Raw genomic sequence first — 19,053 nt, 5'->3', positions numbered from 1 at the left:
CCGAGGACCAGGACAACCCTGGAGCCCCCAAGCGAAAGCGCGGGTACATCCTCCAGGATGGGGCGCGCCGCTTCAGGTAAGTGGACCCCAATGCGGGCGGCGTGACACAAACCTGCGTAGGACTGTGCTAGATGCCATGGACCTGCTTTCACTATCCGCAGTGTCCAGTCCTGACTGAAGGCATTCCTCCATAGCCTCTTTACCATCTTTTACTATAGCCAGGAAACCGTCCCGGTCCTCACCTTCTGGGATGCATTCAGCCGTTGATGACATGCAGTCCCACAGGGTATATGTAAACCTTGCTAATGTGCAATTGACATTAGTCGATTTAAGGGCCATGCTGCCCAAAGAAAAAACTTTCCGGGCCGAAGCATCAACTTTATCATCTCTGTCTGGTGGTATTGATGGGTAAGCTGATTGCCTAGTGGAGGTTGCAGCTTGAACCACTAAACTTTCAGAGGTGGGATGTTTCGATAAATATTCTGGATCTGATAAAGATGGTCTATATTTTGGTAAAGGTTTCTTGTTTACTGCTGACATAGAATCAGAAGTATTCCAATTTACCATCACCCTTCTTTGTAGTCCCTTATGGAATGGAAGAACAAGATCTTTTAAAAGGACCTTCACTCAGGATGTCCGTCATGTCATCCTGGTCGAAATCTGGGGAAGCTGCCTTCCAACCCATAAAATCAATGACCCTTCCCATACAATTCCTATAACTAGGGTCAGCATGATCTGTAGGGTCTGGTCTTTCAAAATCCACTTCAGGTGAAGTGAAAGCCACTGGCATTTTGCAGACAGTCATAAAGATCTGTTATTTTAGAATTTGGGTTCACTCGCTCTTCAGGGACCTCTCTAGTTCCAAACCTAACTCCAGCTGAAGTGACATCCTCTTCAGAGGAGTGTTCTTCAAAAATGGAGGACATGGATCTGAAAAATTCCTGTGTAGGTTGAGGATGGAAAGATTTTTCAGGTAAAGAAGGTGGAATCGACCTAGGTATGGACAATGGCGTCGACTTGGGCCTTGGAATCAAAAAAGGCCTCAATAAAGGCATTGAAGGCGTTGATATAGATGTCGCTGGCTTTGACGAAGTCGAAGGAGGCTTTGATGCTGTTGAAGAAGGCTTTGATGCAGCCAAGGGTGTCGACGTCATTTTCATCAGCGGTTTCGAAGCTGTGGTCGTCCACTGTGTCAAGTCGAGTTTTGGCTTTGACTTCGACTTCGATGTCGATTCCGCTAACCCCGATTTATGCACCGGAGGCTTTGACTTAGTATGAGGCGTCGGGGAACTTTCCCTTGAAGACACTCTCGACTCCTTTTCAACTCTCGCGTGTTTAGATCTTGATTTTCCTCTGTCACTTTTAGAGTAGGTAGAAGCATGATCACCACGCGACAACTTTGAGGAGGTCTGGGCAACTTTCACGAATATTTTAAGCATCGAAGCCCTGAAGGCCTCCCATTTTTCTGGGGAATCGTGCTTTGATGGATAAGTTACTCTCCTCTCAGAGGAGGACGAGGAGGAAGAAGACCTGTGACGTCGCTTTTTCGACTTTTTATTCGAAGGCGAGGAGGATTTCCCTGAGCGACTCTTTGATTTCGACCTCCTCGACTCATGACGAGATTTTCGACAGGATTCATCTGAATCCTTTTGTCTTTTAGAAGACTTATAAGTTTCTCTCCCCATCATCAGCTTACCTCTACGTTCCCTAACAGCCTTATTGGACATGGCCTGACAGGAACCGCACTTTTCAACCCGATGGTCTGGGCTGAGGCACCACAGGCAATTCGGATGGGGGTCGGTTGTCGACATTTTCCTACCACACTTCTGACATTTTTTTAACCCTGTCTTGGGTGTGGTGGGAGTATATAATGAGGACATCGTCGAGGAAAGATCTGATGTGGCGTTCGTAACACGAAGCAGTTGCGTTGGAAAAACGGAACTGAGGTAACGGGCGCTACTCGAGCCCTTTATACAGCGGATGACATCGACACTCAACGGCGGCCCTCGAGGGACTTCAACACTGTGAACTCCGCGGCCTCCGACACAGCGCCCTCTGGTGAAACAAAATATGAATTTTTCTGAAGCAGCAGAGCTGGGATACAAATTACCATAAGATGAGGAATACGTGGGAGGACACAATCCATTCGAAATATATATATATATATATATATAAGGGTTTGGGTGGGGGGTTTTGGGGTGTTTCCCCCCGCATATATGTACATTTGACCTTCAAAATTCGGTCAATTGTGCAAAGGTCAATTGTAATTCGAGCAATTGTAGTGCAAACAATTTGTATACAACCTCCCTTATAACTAGAACCTTTGAATAAAACATTATTCATTATATACAGGTGCAATATCGATATCACGTTCTCAAGGACAGTCAGATATTAATCCGATTATGAGCAGGTACTGCTCAAAACATCAATTAATCAAATATGTACACAAAATACTACTGAAATATACAGAAAACTCAACAAGTACAATCATAAATAGAAAACAATTGGAACACATAAAATAAAGACATTACAAAGTTGTAACATGAATAAGGTGTCTTGTTGGTAAAAAATACGTGAAATCAATTTTAGTTTATGCTGGAATGAAAATATTCCATTATTTTGGAACTGAAGAGCACTTAGAAAATCCAGTAACTTTAGAAAAGAGAAGCAGCACCCTTGCAGATGTGAACCTTCGATTAAACACATACAAAAAAGAAATAGCAAAGTTTAAACGCACATCTGCTGAAGTACCAAACCCAGTATGTGTGTGTTGCAGCAGGACCTTTTATAAAAAGAGCACCAAAACTGTAGAAGTAATGCACAAAATAGAAGACAATGAGGAATCCCAATGGTTCCAATTAGCTATCTACCTTATATCAGAAAGCAAATACGAAATTACTAACCCCTCAATACTGTGCACATACTGCATTGCAAAACTTGACAATAACCAAATGCCTTCACTGGCTATCAGTAATAACTTGGAAATATTCCCATGCCAAAACCACTCCAACAGCTTAATTTGTATGAGAACATTATAATCCAAACAGTACACCAATTTCAAGCGATAATATGCCTTCAACCAAAAACAGCGAAGTTGTCTCCCTCTGAATTACTGAAAGGCATTTGTGGCAAAGTAGTTTATTTGCCATTATATCTCAAACAAAATGTAGACACTCAAGGAGTGCAATGGCCAATAGACTAATCTTTCATTATCCTAGTGAATGGGCAGCAACAAGTGGATTTAAACAAAGTTAGAGAAGCCCTGCTATATCTTAAAGACAACAATGAATACTACAAAGAAATAGACATTGAAGAAAACCTGAGGGAAACCACGAAAATAATTCAGGATTCCTCAGCAACTGGACAATTTGAACTTCTAGATCCTACTGCAGCCGCCAATATTTTAGACCACTATACAATTCACCCACTGCACTCCAAAGACACTATAGGCGATGCACTAGAAACATTTCAAATGCGCACAGCATCAGAATAAGGCTCTTTACGAATGTATTCTGAAGACCCCAGATTCAGACAAAACATTGAATACATATCCCACCTCCTCTTTGAAAGTGAACTAACAACTCTATGTTACAGAGTTGCACATACATTGAAAACAGGTTCCAATTTTCAAAACATGTCTGCTATGCAGCTACTTTAAAAGGTGCAAGAGAAAGATGACGTTTTACAGTCAAGTATTGCAAATATCTTGGCAAACATGTGTGGTACAAAAGAATGCTGGTTCCGACATCACACAGATGTACGGTTTATGCTACGCAACCTTGGCCCACCCACATGGTTTGTCACTTTAAGTTTTGCAGAGTATGCATGGGAAGACTTGCAATCCACATACCAATATCACAATGTTGAGTGCACAACTATATTGTACTGCAGTGGTTGTGACCACGGCCTACACTCTTGAATGCATGACCTACGATCTACGACCTCTGGCTATGCACTCTAGGTCTTGGTCACAACCACCACAGCATAATACAGCCAAACAGGCAAACATCTGCCCACTTACCACAACCTACAAACATAACACAGGCACCTGAGGCCCTATCCACTTCAATTCACATACTATTACAGTATTTCCAGCCAATTGACAGACTCTTTCATGCATGGCCTCTGCACCCAAGACTCTACTAACTGTCCGCAACCAATGCATCATAATACAGTAAACTACCAAAGAATCTGCCCAGTAGCCACTTCCCAAACACATAAGACCTCCACTTGAAACCCTTCCCACTTCTGTACACAAAATATTCCAGTACATGCAACCAGTCACCACACTCTTAACTCCAATAAGTCAGCCACCTGAAGCCCCCTCCACTTCTCTACACATACCATTACAGTACTTCAATCTGTGGACACACTCTTAGGGCCTCATTACGAGCCAGGCGGTAAGTTACCGCCTGGGTCGTACCTTTACCACCATGGCGTAAACTACGTTTACGCCATGGTGGTTGGCGGACTTACCGCCCCATTCCGAGGTCGGCGGGGCGGTAAGTCCCCAATCCCCATTTATCCTTCCCCATTCCCATTTTTGCCCCATAGGGCATAATGGGAGTGGGGAAGGCATTAATTACGCCACCGTAAATTACGGTGCCGTAATTAACAACATGGTCCCTTAGCGCCATGGATTTTAACACCTGCTAAAAGCAGGTGTTAATCCGCCATGGCGCTAAGGGACCTTGGAATCAGGCGGTAAGGGTCGGCGCTGTTTACGCCGCCGTAAACCCCTTACCGCCTGGGTCCTAATGAGGCCCTTAGACTCTTAAGTGCATCGCCTCCAGCCATAAACCCAAAACTATACTAGCTGCCACAATTACCTCCCACTGCATACAGTATCATACACCCAAGAATCTCAAGACAGTGCAACAAACCACCAGACACACACCATGTCCACTTTCGTACACATATTATTACACTACTTGCAGCCAGTGAACATGCTGTTGCATACATGTCCTCCAGCCATACACCCAAGAATCTACTAGCTGCTCAGAATCGCCACAGCATAATACAACCAATCACCCAACAATCTACACACTGCCATAACCCACACACATAAACCAACCAACTGAGGCCCTATCCACTTTGGTTCACATAGTATTCCAGTACGTACAACCACTCAGAGCACTCTTCAATCCAATAAACCAGCCACCTAAGGCCCTGTACACATTTGTACTTCAACCTGAGGCCCTATCCACTTCAAGTCACATACTGTTACAGTACTTCCAGCCAATGTACAGACTCTTTAATGCATTGTCTCTGCACCCAAGACTCTACTGCCTGCAACCAATACATCATAATACAGTAAACTACCAAAGAATCTGCCCAGTGGCCACTACCCAAACACATAAGACATCCACTTGATACCGTGTCCACTTCTGTACACATAGTATTCCAGTACGTGCAACCAGTCACCACACTCTTGTGTCCAATAAACCAGCTACCTGAGACCCTGTCCACTTTTCTACACATGCCATTACAGTACTTCAATCTGTGGACACACTCTTGAACTCTTCAGTGCATCGCCTCCAGCCATGCATTGAGGACTCTACTAGGTGTTCACAATCACCACAGCATAACACAGCCATGCACCCAACAATCGATACACTGGCTACAACCCACACACTTAACCCAGCCACCTGAGGCCCTGTCCACTTCTATACACATAGCATTTCAGTACATGCAACCAGTCACCACACTCTTGTGGCCAATAAGCCAGCCACCTGAGGCCCTGTCCACTTTTCTACACATACCATTCCAGTACTTCAATCTGTGGGCACACTCTCCAACTTTTGAGTGCATCGCCTCCGGCCATGCACCCAAGACTCTAGTAGCTGCTCACAATCACCACAGCATAACACAGCCATGCACCCAATAATCTACCCAGTGGGCACAACCCAAACACATAAGACATCCACTTGAGACCCTATACACTTCTGTACACATGGTGTTCCAGCAAATGCAACCAGTCAGCACACTCTTCAACCCATTAAACCAGCCACCTAAAGCCCTATATCCTTTTGTAGACATAGGGGGTCATTACGAGTTTGGCGGTAACCCTTAAATGCGGTGGTAACACTATTACCGCTGCATTCAAGGGTCTGCCAAATCACGGGTTTGGCAGGATTTAGCCCCAGCTCAGAACTGGGGGGAAATCCACCGGGAATTTGCCGATTTTCGGCACTATTACTTCGCAGTAATAGCGCCAACGGTAATTCCACCGAAAATTCCCCATTGGGTCGAATGGGGAATGGGGAATTCCTGAATGGGCCCAATGGGGAATAGGGAACTAGCTAGTTGGCGGTAGCGCTATTTGCGTGAGCGGTATCCCAGCGGGAATACCGCCGGGATACTGCCCAACTCATGATGAGGCCCATACTATTAAAGTACCTCAACCAGTGGACAAAGTGTAGCCAGCCACAAACACCACAGCACAATACAGCCTATACAAACATCCTCATATCATCTACAATGCACTCACATACCCTAATGAAGCCTGCCTGCAGTCACCACATAAGCTGCTTCCTCGAGAACTTATCCGCGAACTACTGCGGTGTCCGCGGACACTGCAAACACAACGCCGTCTTCTTCCACCTAAACAAATACATCAAATAAACCATCTTTCACTCCCGCACCCTTTCCAAGCCCTCTTCCACCTCCAGATGTCCCAAAACATGTTTTGGAGCTCCTATTGCTGCCGTGCTATTAGCGAATATCCACGGATACAACATGGCAGGCGTTTCCGAAAATTACGACGCTCATCACACTTCCGTCCAGCCAATCAGCGGGCGCATCAGTGTCTGCGGTCCCCTGATCCAATAGGAGAGTGGTCCGTGGAGCGAACAAGGAAATGGGTCTGCGTAGCCGAGCCAGATATCACACATTTTTTTCGACCTATATATTACCTCTTTTTTCAAAAACAACTGGATGGATTTTCACCAAATCTACAAAAGCCCGCTTTCGGGACCAAGCCGCCGCTCCTGCCGCATATCTGGTGAAAATACATCCAGTGGTTTGGGTTGTAGGCGTGAGCAAAGTTTTTCTCCATTCAGTCTATGGAGAAAAAAAAATGTGCGACCCCCCTATAACTTTGCTCCCCCTTGACGAAACCTCACCAAACTTAGTTCAGACCGGCCCATATACTTATTTTGCAGAGTTTTGTGAGGATTCGTTCACAGGGAGAGGAGTTATAAGCCACCCAAAAAGTGCTCTTCCTATGTGTTGAGCAACTTAACCATAACTACTGCAGGCTGTGTGATATATTAGAAAAAGATGATAGCAGTAGCAATAGTTATTAATACAAACATACACACCCTTAGTGATTTATTCTTCTTACATTTCTGTTTAGTTTGGATTTGAAATCATAAAGGCGGTCCGCCTCTATTAAATATTCCAGTAATTTATGGCATACATCATGCTGAAAAAAGCAATGTCAAATGATGTTGGTCAATCCTGGAGTTATCCAGTACCATAAATATATGGACAAACAATCATTAGCTAAAAGAAATGCTACAGTATTCCTTGATGTTTATTGCTGGAGGGCTCCTGCTGAAGGAGCACTTAATATTTGGTCAAATGATGAACCTCTCCCATTATTCATTTTAGTAGTTGTAGGTTCTGGGCTTCATTTAGATTTTGTTAATATATATGCTCAAAATAAAGGCATGTATACATTTTACAACACTTCCGCAGCAATAAACATATGGACCCATATTACTAAAACTTTTTTACACAAGTTCAAGCTCAATTTTCCACAGTATTAGGTCTAAGGCAAAAATTACCCTAGTGCACAAACATAACAGAAAAGAAAATACAGAAGGGAGGAGTAAGGCAGAGGGTCAAGAGCAGGTGCTGACATCTTATAAGAGGGAGCCGAGGTTTGCCTGAGTAGGAAGAGAGAAAGGGAGAAAAGAGCATGCAGTGGGAAAAGGAGGCGTTGAATAGTTAGAGTAGCACCAGGAGGAAGCGAAAAGCACAGTGTTCTATTTCAGAAGAAAGGTAAGAAGCAAAGTCAGTGGCGGACAGAACAGAATGAAGATTGGGCTCGGAACCACAAGGCACACAAAGATTATTGAGCAGCGTGAATGAGCAAGAAGGGTGAGGGGGGAAAAAGAGGTGATGAGGTTTTGGTAGAAAGATTTTCTTTGTCTGAAAGAGAACGAGACCTTAGGAAGAGAGAAGGGTGGAAAGACTGGAATGGTCGTCACGGGAGTAACACTTCTTTAAGAGTATTTTCTCTTAATGCAGACGATTGCACAAAGGACTTAAGTGCAGCTTAACAAGCTGGGAAACATGGGCTCTCAAGTAAAGCAAATTCAAAGCAGTAGATGTTGCAGTAGGTACAAGGGCAACAGGTGTGGTGGATAATAAAGTACTCAGAAAGCGAATAGAAATAACAGAGAAGACTCAAGAAAACATGATATGCACTCTTTGTTGATGATATAGTGGCATGGTTTGCTACGTGTTTCATACCAGCTGCATTGGCATGTGTGTTTGGTATTTGATGCCACCTTTCCACTCAGGACTCTGTTTTGCGTTACCATGTCAGTTTCACACATACCGTCCTTTCTGTGTTTCATAGCAGGATGCTTCATGCCACTTAATATGAGGGAAGTTGAGAAATGGTGTAGGATAGCAACATTTGACAGAGATAAATCGGTTGCCACATATCTCTTTGAAATCTACATGAATCGTATGGACTATGGTCTCCACTTACATGCATTTTTTCCCTGCCCCAGTGGCCAGCCACATCTACTTCGGTCGATTCCCGACCCCCGAACACCAGAAGCTTGTAGCCGGCATCTTTGTCATTTAACCCTTTGTTGTGAACCAGCATTGCGGAATGCCCAGACCTTGAAGCTGTTCGGGATGCTTCCTCTTTGTACCTAAATACATAGAAAACACTTTATTGCATGCCTTTGCTGTCAAAGTTAGACTTTAGGCCTCATCACAAGCTGGGCGGTATCCCTGGCGGTATTACCGCTGGGGCTATTAGCGTTACCGCCAACCCCCTGGCGCTATTAGCACTGGATCACTGTTTTGGCAGAATGGTAAGTCCCCATTGGGCCCATTCAGGAAGTCCCCATTCCCCATTGGGCCCAATGGGGAATTTTCGGCGCCATTACCGCCAGCGGTATAAGCGCACGGTACTGGTGCCGAAAATTGGCAAACTTGTGGTGGATTTGCCCCCAGCTCAGAGCTGGGGGTAAATCCTGCCAAACCCGTGATTTGGAGGACCGTTAAATGCAGAGGTAATAGCATAACTGCCGCATTTAAGGGTTACCGCCAAACTCGTGATGACCCCGTTTGTCTTATGGTTAAGTCTGTTAATTGCTGCCTTGTCTATTCATCCATATTTTTTACTTTACAACTTTATTTCGATCCAACACAGATCATAAAAGTCACATACAAAAATGTACAAGATTATAAATCACATTAAGCACTGGGGGCCCGATTCTCAACTGGTATTAAGTACTGAAAAGGTTATTAAAAGCATTAACGACCTTTTCGGTTCATATTCACCACACGTGTATATGAACACTTTTATAGACACCAAAGTAAGCATCGTTGTATCTTGCAACCTTGAAGCTGCTTACTTTAGTGTCTATGAAAGTGTTCATATACACCTGTGTTCTCGGCAGCAGTTTTGTAAAATAACGAATATGTTGTTATTTTACAAAAATGTTGCCGAAATTTTAGGATTGCGCCTATTGAGCCAAAAACGACGCAATGCTGAAGGGGCACTGTCGTGCACTAGGAGGACGCCCAGGCCCACTTGATAATAGTGGTGGAGCCTGGGCGTCCTGATTTGGCGCAGTGAATCGTGCTCTTTAGCGCGTTCACTGTACCAAGTTAAGAATCGGGCCCTGACCGTCATTAGTAAAAATGAATAAAAATACATCTACATTGTGCTGTAACACTTCAAGTAAACAGGTAAAAATATATAAAACAATCGACTAGGCGTCCAGTACTAGAAGACTTTTCATCACTGGGGTAACATGTTTAGATCTTTCTCCAAGCCTGTAGTAAGTGGCTCCCAATACAGTGGGTAGGTATTTTGCAGCCCCCCGCCATACCAAGGTGGTGCGCCTCCTTGACCCTTCTAATGTGAAACTAGTTAAAAAGTTGTATCAAATATTTTTTTACGAACATGAGGATACTCTGGACAAAACAAGATAAAATGGACTACGCTTTTAATTTCATTTGGGCAGAAATGGCAGGCTGCTGAATTAAAAAGATTCCAGTTATGCCTTAGACTAGCGAGGGGAAGAATGCAGATACGCAGTTTCATATAAAGAGCTTTCATCGTCTCAACTACATTCTATCGAGATAACATTCAAAGCCAGGACATTCTTTTCTGGACAAGCAAGAGACTAGGCTAGCTGAACTTACAAGTTTTGCTCAGGTTTCTCCCTCCCACATGCTTTCGTAGGCCTTTTTTAATGGCATTTTAAAGTTTCCTGGAATTGCTCCAGGCTGGAACCAATAACTCTCTATCCCCAAGGCAATCAACTCATTTCTAATAGCCGATAGCCAGGGAAAGTTAGATCTTCCCAACTGGGATAAGACATCCCTAACAGCTCTTCTGTAATAACCCAAATTGCCATTTGTCCAGACTCTAGCCCAGAGAAACCCTGGCCTCATTTGACAAATGAAGCCGATGCTCTGCAGGCCCAACACCCTAAAAAATTGAGAATTAGGTGCATTTATGGGCAGGCCTAGAGCTGTTTCAAGGAATTTCTGCTCCACAACCTGGAGCATACCTGAATTACAAATACCCCACAGTTCAGCTTCATAAAGAGCGGCCTACCTGGCCTGGTTCTTGTAAATCTGCAAGATGACACTTACCGGGCCCGCCTGGTTTTTCCATGCACAATTTGCTGCAAGTTAGTCCCCCAAATAATCATAGCTCATAACCTGCTCAATAGACCAACCTCTTAAACTGATTGTGACCTGTGGTGTTTTCTTAACCCTGTGTCTGCTGAACACCATTGACTGCATTTTTTGAACATTTATTGAGAGTGCGCTTTTCGCGCAAAAACTCTAAAAAATTGCCACTTGCGTCTGTAAGGCCTTTGTGGTCAGTGAGAGGATGACTGCATCGTCAGCAAATAGGAGGATTGGGATTCGCTCATTTGCCATCGATGGGGTGTTAGTGTGCTCAGGCATCAATAAATGAATGATCCGGTTGATAAAGAGGTAAAACAGACTAGGTGCAAGGGCCCTGTCTGTTTCCAACATCAATTTTTACTATTGGCGTGGTTTAGCCATCCAACCTATACCTAATTTCTGTCCCATTGTTGGTGTAGAGCGATTGAATTGCTCTTCGGATACCAGACAGCACACCCAATTTAGTCAATGCATTCCACAATCCTGCTCTGGGTACGCTGTCAAACGCGGTCGGCGTACATTTTCATAGTCCGTAGTGCAACATATTTTTCCAAGATCAGATAGACTCTTAAAACTTGGTCCACTCTGCTAACATTGCTCTGGAAGCCAGCCTGAAGGTGATGCAAAGCCCCAACCTCCCGACTCCATGCGCCCAAGTGTCCCAGCACCACCTTGGCAAATACCTTGCCACAAGTGTCAAGGAGGGAGATGGGCTGGTATTTATCCGGGAAACCCCTATCTCCCTTCTTGTATATGGGGACAAGAATTTCTTGGGTCCATGAATAAAGAACTTTATTCGCTTCCAACAGACCATTAAAATGTTTTATCAGATAGGGGAGCCATATAACCACCTCCTGTTGGTACCAGTCAATGGGGACTATGTCTGGCCCTGCGCTTTCCCCAGTTTCTGCGACATGAGAGCCACCTCATTGTCATGCATGGTCAACACCAGGGATACACTGTCTCCCTCCTTAGGCATATCAGAGATAGCCCCAATTTTCGTACAAGAAGCCAGGTTTTCTGCCTTATAAAGGTTCCCAAAGTGAGTGATCCAGGTTGCTTCAGGAATGCTTTTCTGAGTTAAATTTCAGTCGCTGCTCCTCCCGACCCCAAGACATTGCCAAAAGGCCCTAGAGTCACCCACCTTAGAGGTCTGGAGGAGATTATCCTACAGATGTTCGGAGTACTCCACCTTCTTTGTTTTAAGTAATTTACAATATGAGAACCTGTATTCAATGTGCCCCCTCCTCTAAGCCCCTTGGCGTGCTCTATCAATGCCTTTTTGGCAGCTGAACATTCCCTGTCATACCATGGGGTACTGCGTGCCACCCTACAGCCCACAATGGACCGAGACCTGCTCAGCCCAACTCCCACGATGCTAACAATCATTTCATGCACTTTTAACAAGTGATCTGCATTGTCAGCCTTGCTGAGACAAAAAATCTCAAGTGGGGAATGAATACTCGCATATATGCCTGGTTATTTGGTCTCTAAATCTAATGAGTGCCACTTGATGGCACCTCTGGCTCCACCCTTTATCCTAATTGGTATAGTGTTTAGTCCACTAGCTCCCCCTTTTATGCCAAACAGTGACCCTGCTACAGAGGCTACAATAGGATTATGATCGCTTTCCGGCCTTTTCAACACCTTAAAATCCTGGAAGTGTTCCCATCATTCGACGTTCCTCAACATGTAATATATCAGGCTGAATTTGGAGAGGGTTCCAAAGGTTTTGGCCACGAGACAGTCACTTGGAAATCTTCCATTGCACGCCCTGAGGCCAAGGGCCAGGAGCACTCTTGCTACTACCTCAGCAAGTCTATAATTCCTTTTAGAGCGAACCGCCACCAGTTCCCCCACACTCCATATTGCATCCTCCTCCTCAGTGAGCCCCAGCATAGTTTCAAGTGGTTCACATTTAAGATTTAAGCCTCCAAAAATAAGAATTTTTATCGGGCCAATTTGAGTTGCCCGCCATTTTGGCGACTCTTTCCTCCAGCAATGGAAACAAGTATTTGCTAGCCAGATTATCATAGCGGTTATACAAGTTAATAAGCAAAAGGTTTGACCCATCAAGAGAGGGCAGCTTTATTTCCATAAAATCTCCTGAGACGATGGGGTGCATGCATATTGACGTGAATAACTTCACATTAACCCAGAGATTCAATCCACCGCTTGGGCGCCCCACCTTCCCCTTTTACTGCTGGTACGTGGAAAGTTGCAAAGCCCTGAATGTCATGGGCCACCAGGGACCAGGTTTCTTGCAGGGCAATTATATCATGGGAACACACCAGATCTAGTCGGGATGCATCATCCATATGTTTCAGGAGACCAGCTATGTTCCACAACATCAAGCACAGTGATTCGAATTGTGGAACCGAATGAGTTAGAGATACTGGGCCACTTTCCAAGATTGGTGGTAGTCATGGCGCTATTTGCGCCATGACTGCCACAAATAACGGGTCCGGCACCGGTCTCGTTCAATGGGGACTTACCGGTGTAGTCCAACCTTTACGGGACCGGTAAGTCCCCATTGAAAATGCCATTCCATTTGAGCCCCCAAAGGCCTCAATGGGAATGGGGAGGGCGCAAATAACGGGCTCGCAAATGTCGAGTCTGTTATTTGCGCACTGGTCCCTTGACGGGTCCCGTCCATAACGCCTGGTCAGACCAGGCGTTACTGGAGGGACCCACTAAGGGACCTTGTAGTAGGGCGGTTAGCGATTACAGGCACCAGTCTCCTTACCGGTGCTCGGTATCCCTTACCGCACACCTTATAATGACCCCCACTGTCACAGAATTAAAATCGTGGACGGCCTCGTGGGATGTTATCGAGTGCCCATGCATATTAGTAGAGGCTAATGAGTCAATGGGTTTGGCTCTGGGAAAATCACTGGTGGACCAAAATACCTGTGGTATAGAAACCCCACTTTAGCGCATGTCTGAAATACCAAGAGGCTGTTCTAAGGAAGAGCAGTGACCATATATATGCCAGTGAGCCAGGGGCGTTGCTAGGGGGGGCTAACGGGGCTATAGCCCCTGATCTTTTGGTTGTAGCCCCGGATACAATCTCAGGAGCTACAGCCAAAAGACTAGCTAGCCCCCAGTCCCAACAGTTCCGACATCAGCGTAGCCCCTGGTCTTTTCCAGGCCTAGCAACTCCCCTGCAGTGAGCCCATTGTACATCCATATTATAAAAAGTGCCCTGCTCGCATATCGTAATTAGCTCTCATTGCTTCGAATGCTTTCCTTGTATATCCACTAAACACATTCTTAATGTTGGCATTTTCTTTTTTTGGGCCATTTTGTGATTCATATCATGAGCAATGCTTTCTGGAAGTTCTCCCTTACCTAAACTGGTACCCCATTACAGTAAAAATGTTTGTTTCAAATGTTTGGCATATTCTCTATCAGGCTTCTTTCTATTTCTGAAAATAACTACAAAGTCAAAAGGACTGTCTCTGCACATGGGAAGAGATCTCTTTTGTGTCCTTTTCTTGTGCCTCCATTGTACCCTGAAGAGCCAGGGACATCAATTCACTAAAATGCCGGGGGTAGCAAAAGGCACATCACTCACCCAATGACATCACAGGAATTTATGCCATGTGACCTCTGACCTCGTTGTCATCATATGCAATAACTTCACATGATGTTTAACCCCAATGTCATTACCTGAAGTGACTGTCGGGAGTAAAAAGCATACATAAGATTACATTTCATAAAATACCAAAAAACAGTACTAAAGCATTGTAACTAGGTTGCTGCCTTGATTTGTCGTGGAGGGGGTCGTGTTATGACAGGGATAGACCCAGTAGAACCAACATAGGCCAGAGGCACTGCCATGCATATGCCACAACAACCCCATATGGCCATTTACTACAAACGTATACCAATTATAACCGCACATGGCAGGTCTTGTAATCATATGCCAAGTAAATCCCCACATTCCCAGGTGCTGAAATAATACAGTATGCCAAATGTAACCTCTATTTGAGGCTACTGCCATCTCATGTCTTTTTTAGCCTTACACCTTAGGTACGGTCAAAATATGTAAGTTACAGCTTTATATATCAAGTTGCTTCTTTCAAATGCCAAATGAATCTTCATGTGTCCAGTAATGCCACCCAATGTCAGTTAATCCCCCATCCACCTGGTATGGGATAAAGTCAGAGGAGTAACTAACTGACACGAAACCCTTCAAACTGTATTAGAAAACAAAGGACCCTTCATTTCTTCTTTCTGACACAGAAAGACTTTCATCATAATGTCTAGTTTGCGGTGGAAATATCGATCAATCGAATTAGAATCTAAAAGTTCATAACAAAGTAGCTGAAAGTAACCCATAACTCTTCAACACATTGTTATCCCTACGGGGATCATCGTCAGAAGGACCAAGAGGCTGACCCCACAGGGTTGTACGACTGATGAACGTATTTCTGTGGTAAAAAAGAAGAAATAAAGGGTTCTTAGTTCCTTAATACAGTTTACACGGTTTGATGACAGTTGGCTATTACTCTGACTTCATCTCATTTAGTTTTATGGGACTGTTTGCCAGTGTCTTTAAACCTCTTGCACCTCAATAAGCTTATATTAGTGCAATTGAATGTGAGATGCCCGAGTCATCATTTCTCAATAATGCACCTGGTATGGTCACCATATGCAAGGGAGGGCATCACATGTCTAATTGCTGACATTCCAAAGCGGTGGCGGAATCGCAATGGGGCACAAAGACCACATCTGCGCCACACCACTCCCGTGAACGGACATAGAATGCGAAGCCCTCCTCATCAAAATCAAGCTCAACAACCAAAACAATGTACTGTTCCTTCTTATCTACAGACCACCATCCAACAATTCAAACTTTGCAACAAAGCTCACTGACTCCATCGCCAACCTTTGCACCTATCATGATAACTTAATCGTCCAGGGGGATTTCAACATCTGGTTAAAAAGAGAAAACAAAACCACAGCAAACTCACTCAGCACCCTTCTGGAAACACTCCACATCAAGCAAATAGTGAACGGATCCACACTTTCTGCAACAAAGGTGTGGGTGGTGATCACGCTGGCAGCAGTGGGTTGAGGCAAGCCCCATATGTCCACAACAGAGGTAGGGAGCACCCCCATCCAATGCCATACTACTCTGCTCTTGGAGCTGCCGGACGGCCATAGCTAAGCCCCCTGGCCCGGGCCATGTATTAGGTGACATCCATAGGGCGGAGTGGGCCCCTGAATTGGGAGAACATCGCTACAATCCCTCCTCCCTGGAACACGTGTGGATATTGCATCACGGTGCTGATCAAAGCATGAGGGGGAGCACTGAGGCCAACAAACCCCCCCTGCCTCGCAATTGGTGAACCACCCAGGCATTGTTGACCAAGCATACTGGGGGGCATTGACCCATCGCCTCCCCCGGGCTTTAGTGCTTGGGGTAGAGTTAATAATCCTGCTGTACCAAGCCCCGGCGACCTGGTGGCCAGTGTGCGGTACATGTGAGCTGCCCATCAGTACATTGTACGCGCATGAGAGTGTACGCCTATGCCATAAGATAAGAAATCAAGTAATTTCTGATGGGTGTCAAGGAGCTTGTGGTACTTGGCCTCAGGCCCATGGGGACGGTCCTCTTGCCCCCTGCTTCATCTATTTCTACCTATCAGCGTGAGTGCGGTGCTGGTTGACTGCAGCCTACGCACTGACGTAGGCCCCGTCCATACTGTCAACCTGATTCCTGGAGCTAGGCCCGAGTACTAATCATGACCAAGAATGCAAATGGGGGGGAAAAGTCCAGAGCAATGGATACATTCATGAGAGCAGCACCGAGGGGCGAACAGGGGCACTCAAGCCAGGCTCAGGTGGAACCACCTTTACCAGGCCCTGGTGCTTCATCCACTCCCGATCTAACCAGTATATGGAGGCTATGGCGAAAGGAATTGCGGCCATACATGAGAAACTCAATTACATTACCGCAAATGTGGCATCAATGAGATCCCAATTGGCCCACGAGGGAGCCCGGATTACGGAGGCGGAGACCATAATAGGGGCCACCGAGGACAACTTGCATGTGCTCCAAGATACTGTTGCTACTCTTACAAGAGACATGAAATACTTCAAAAACAAATGCAACAACCTCGAGTCCCGCTCCTGATAGAACAATATCCATATAGTCGGGGTCCCCGAGGATGCACTTACTGGAAGAATGGAACTGGCTGTCGAGAACCTACTCAAATATCTCGTAGGGAGCCTGGACCTATTGCCCTTCAATGCAGTGGAAAGGGCCCATCATGCTCTGGCCCCACGGCCCAAACCAGGAGACTTTCTTAGGCCTATAATAGCAAAAATATTGTGCTATTGAGACGGGGGATCACCTGCTTCAGCTAGCCCGTGAAAAGAAAGGACTGAGACTGGAAATCCCAAATAATCCATATTTTGCCCGACTTTTCTATTTCAGTACAGCAAGAACGCAGACAATTTATAGGAGTAAAAAGACCATCCAATATGCTATGCTGTTCCCGGCACGTCTAAAGCTCCAGTTCCAACGCAAACTTTACTTTTTCACAGTTCTGAGTGAGGCTGTGAAGTTTATTGAAGCACAGATACCCAGGGATAATCCAGCCACAGATCCGGCTGAGGAAAACCTACCTGACCGATAGCGCATGGTTCGTCTGACTTTATCCATGATCAGAGATCCAGGACTCAGCATGAGTTGATAGTAGTGTATTTTATGTTGAGGCCATCTCTTTACACTATATATGATGGATGGTACATCCCAAGTACAATGTTAAATGCAGAGCAGCAACAGCGCACCCCATTGCAGTTGCTCTGTGTGTGTCAAGGGTTAAACGCACTCCCGAACCGGGTTGGAACGGGGGAGTGGTTTGTGGTAGGGGTCGGTGGGCTAGATGAACTACTAGGTTGGGGGAGGTAGTGGGGGAGGGGGAGGGAGGCCAGGGCACAGTTACTGAGATGTGGCCGGCAAAGGGTTTAGGCGCCTGTTGCGCACTTCAAGGGAGTTGGGTGGTGAAAACTTCAAAAAGATTGGCAATTGAGTACTCAGAGGGGTCAGCCCCACATCACATAGCATACTGGCCTAATATGTCACATTGGTTACACAAGGTGATAATACACAGGGTATGGCACAACAGCTGAAAATACTGAGCTGGAATATCCAGGGTCTCAGCAACTTCACTAAAACGCGCCAGATAATGTCCTATGTACATCGACACAAAGCGAATGTGCTGCTTCTGCAAGAAACCCATGCCAGGGAAGGGGTATGTGGTAATATGGCCCCTACGTGGGGGAAGAGCAGATACTTCACGTCCTACTTGTCGCAGTCTAGAGGAGTCATGATGCTTATACATAAGAACCTAAGATTTGTAGAAAAAAAAGGGAGCTATGTTGTGATCCACTGTATACTAGAAGGTAATGAACTGATCCTTGCTGACACATATTGGGCCTCATTACGTCCCTGGAGGTAACCATGCTGCCTTTTGCGGCATGGCTACCCCCATTCCGGGTACCGGGTCCGGGTTCCCTGAATGGGGAAATACCGGGCCCTCCAAGGTCGGAATGGCTCGGTATTTCCCCATTCAGGGAACCCGAACCTGGTACATCCAGATTCCCATTTCAGCCCGCATAGGGCTCAATGGGAATGGGGATGATGCTAACAACAGGCCCGTTAATGACGGGCCCGTTGTTAGCATTCTGGTCTGCTTGCGGGACCCGCTAAGGACACCTGATTTTACCAGGCATCCTTAGCGGGTCCCGCAAGCAGACCTCGCAATGAGGCGGTAGGGGGTTAACGGGGCTGGCAGCTGTACCGGCCCTGTTAACCCCCTACCGCCAGGGTCGTAATAAGGCCATATTGTCCCAATATTGACTCCCTGGAGTTCTTTGACCTTTTCAAGAGGCTACTGTATACGTACGGTGGAATATCCCTGATAGGGGGCCGTGACATGAACCTGATCCTAGACTGCACACTTGATAGAACAAACTCAGCACCTAGACCCCAACCCAGAGCTGCACATCGACTGCATTCCCAAATACAGTCACTGGACCTACACGATACATGGCGTATAGCACATCCTGAGATGAGGGATTATACCTTCTACTCCTCAGTGCATGATATGTCATCTCGTATAGCTATGTTCTTGATTT

The 19,053-nt window shown here is 45.6% G+C and overlaps 1 protein-coding gene across 1 annotated transcript in view; it reads right to left on the bottom strand.

Moving 5' to 3' along the window:
- KLHDC9 (kelch domain containing 9) overlaps nucleotides 1-19,053 on the bottom strand; it is a 398,404-nt gene that overhangs the window by 142,455 nt on the left and 236,896 nt on the right. Inside the window, exon 3 of the mRNA XM_069607190.1 lies at nucleotides 8,726-8,894. Within this exon, the coding sequence (XP_069463291.1) occupies nucleotides 8,726-8,894 (169 nt within the window). The remainder of the gene's footprint in view (nucleotides 1-8,725; nucleotides 8,895-19,053) is intronic.

The sequence above is a fragment of the Ambystoma mexicanum genome, chromosome 1p (assembly GCF_040938575.1).
Source record: "Ambystoma mexicanum isolate Mex_15411 chromosome 1p, UKY_AmexF1_1, whole genome shotgun sequence".
In the NCBI taxonomy this organism is placed as follows: Eukaryota; Metazoa; Chordata; class Amphibia; order Caudata; family Ambystomatidae; genus Ambystoma; species Ambystoma mexicanum.
This window is presented reverse-complemented; position numbering and strand designations above follow the sequence as displayed.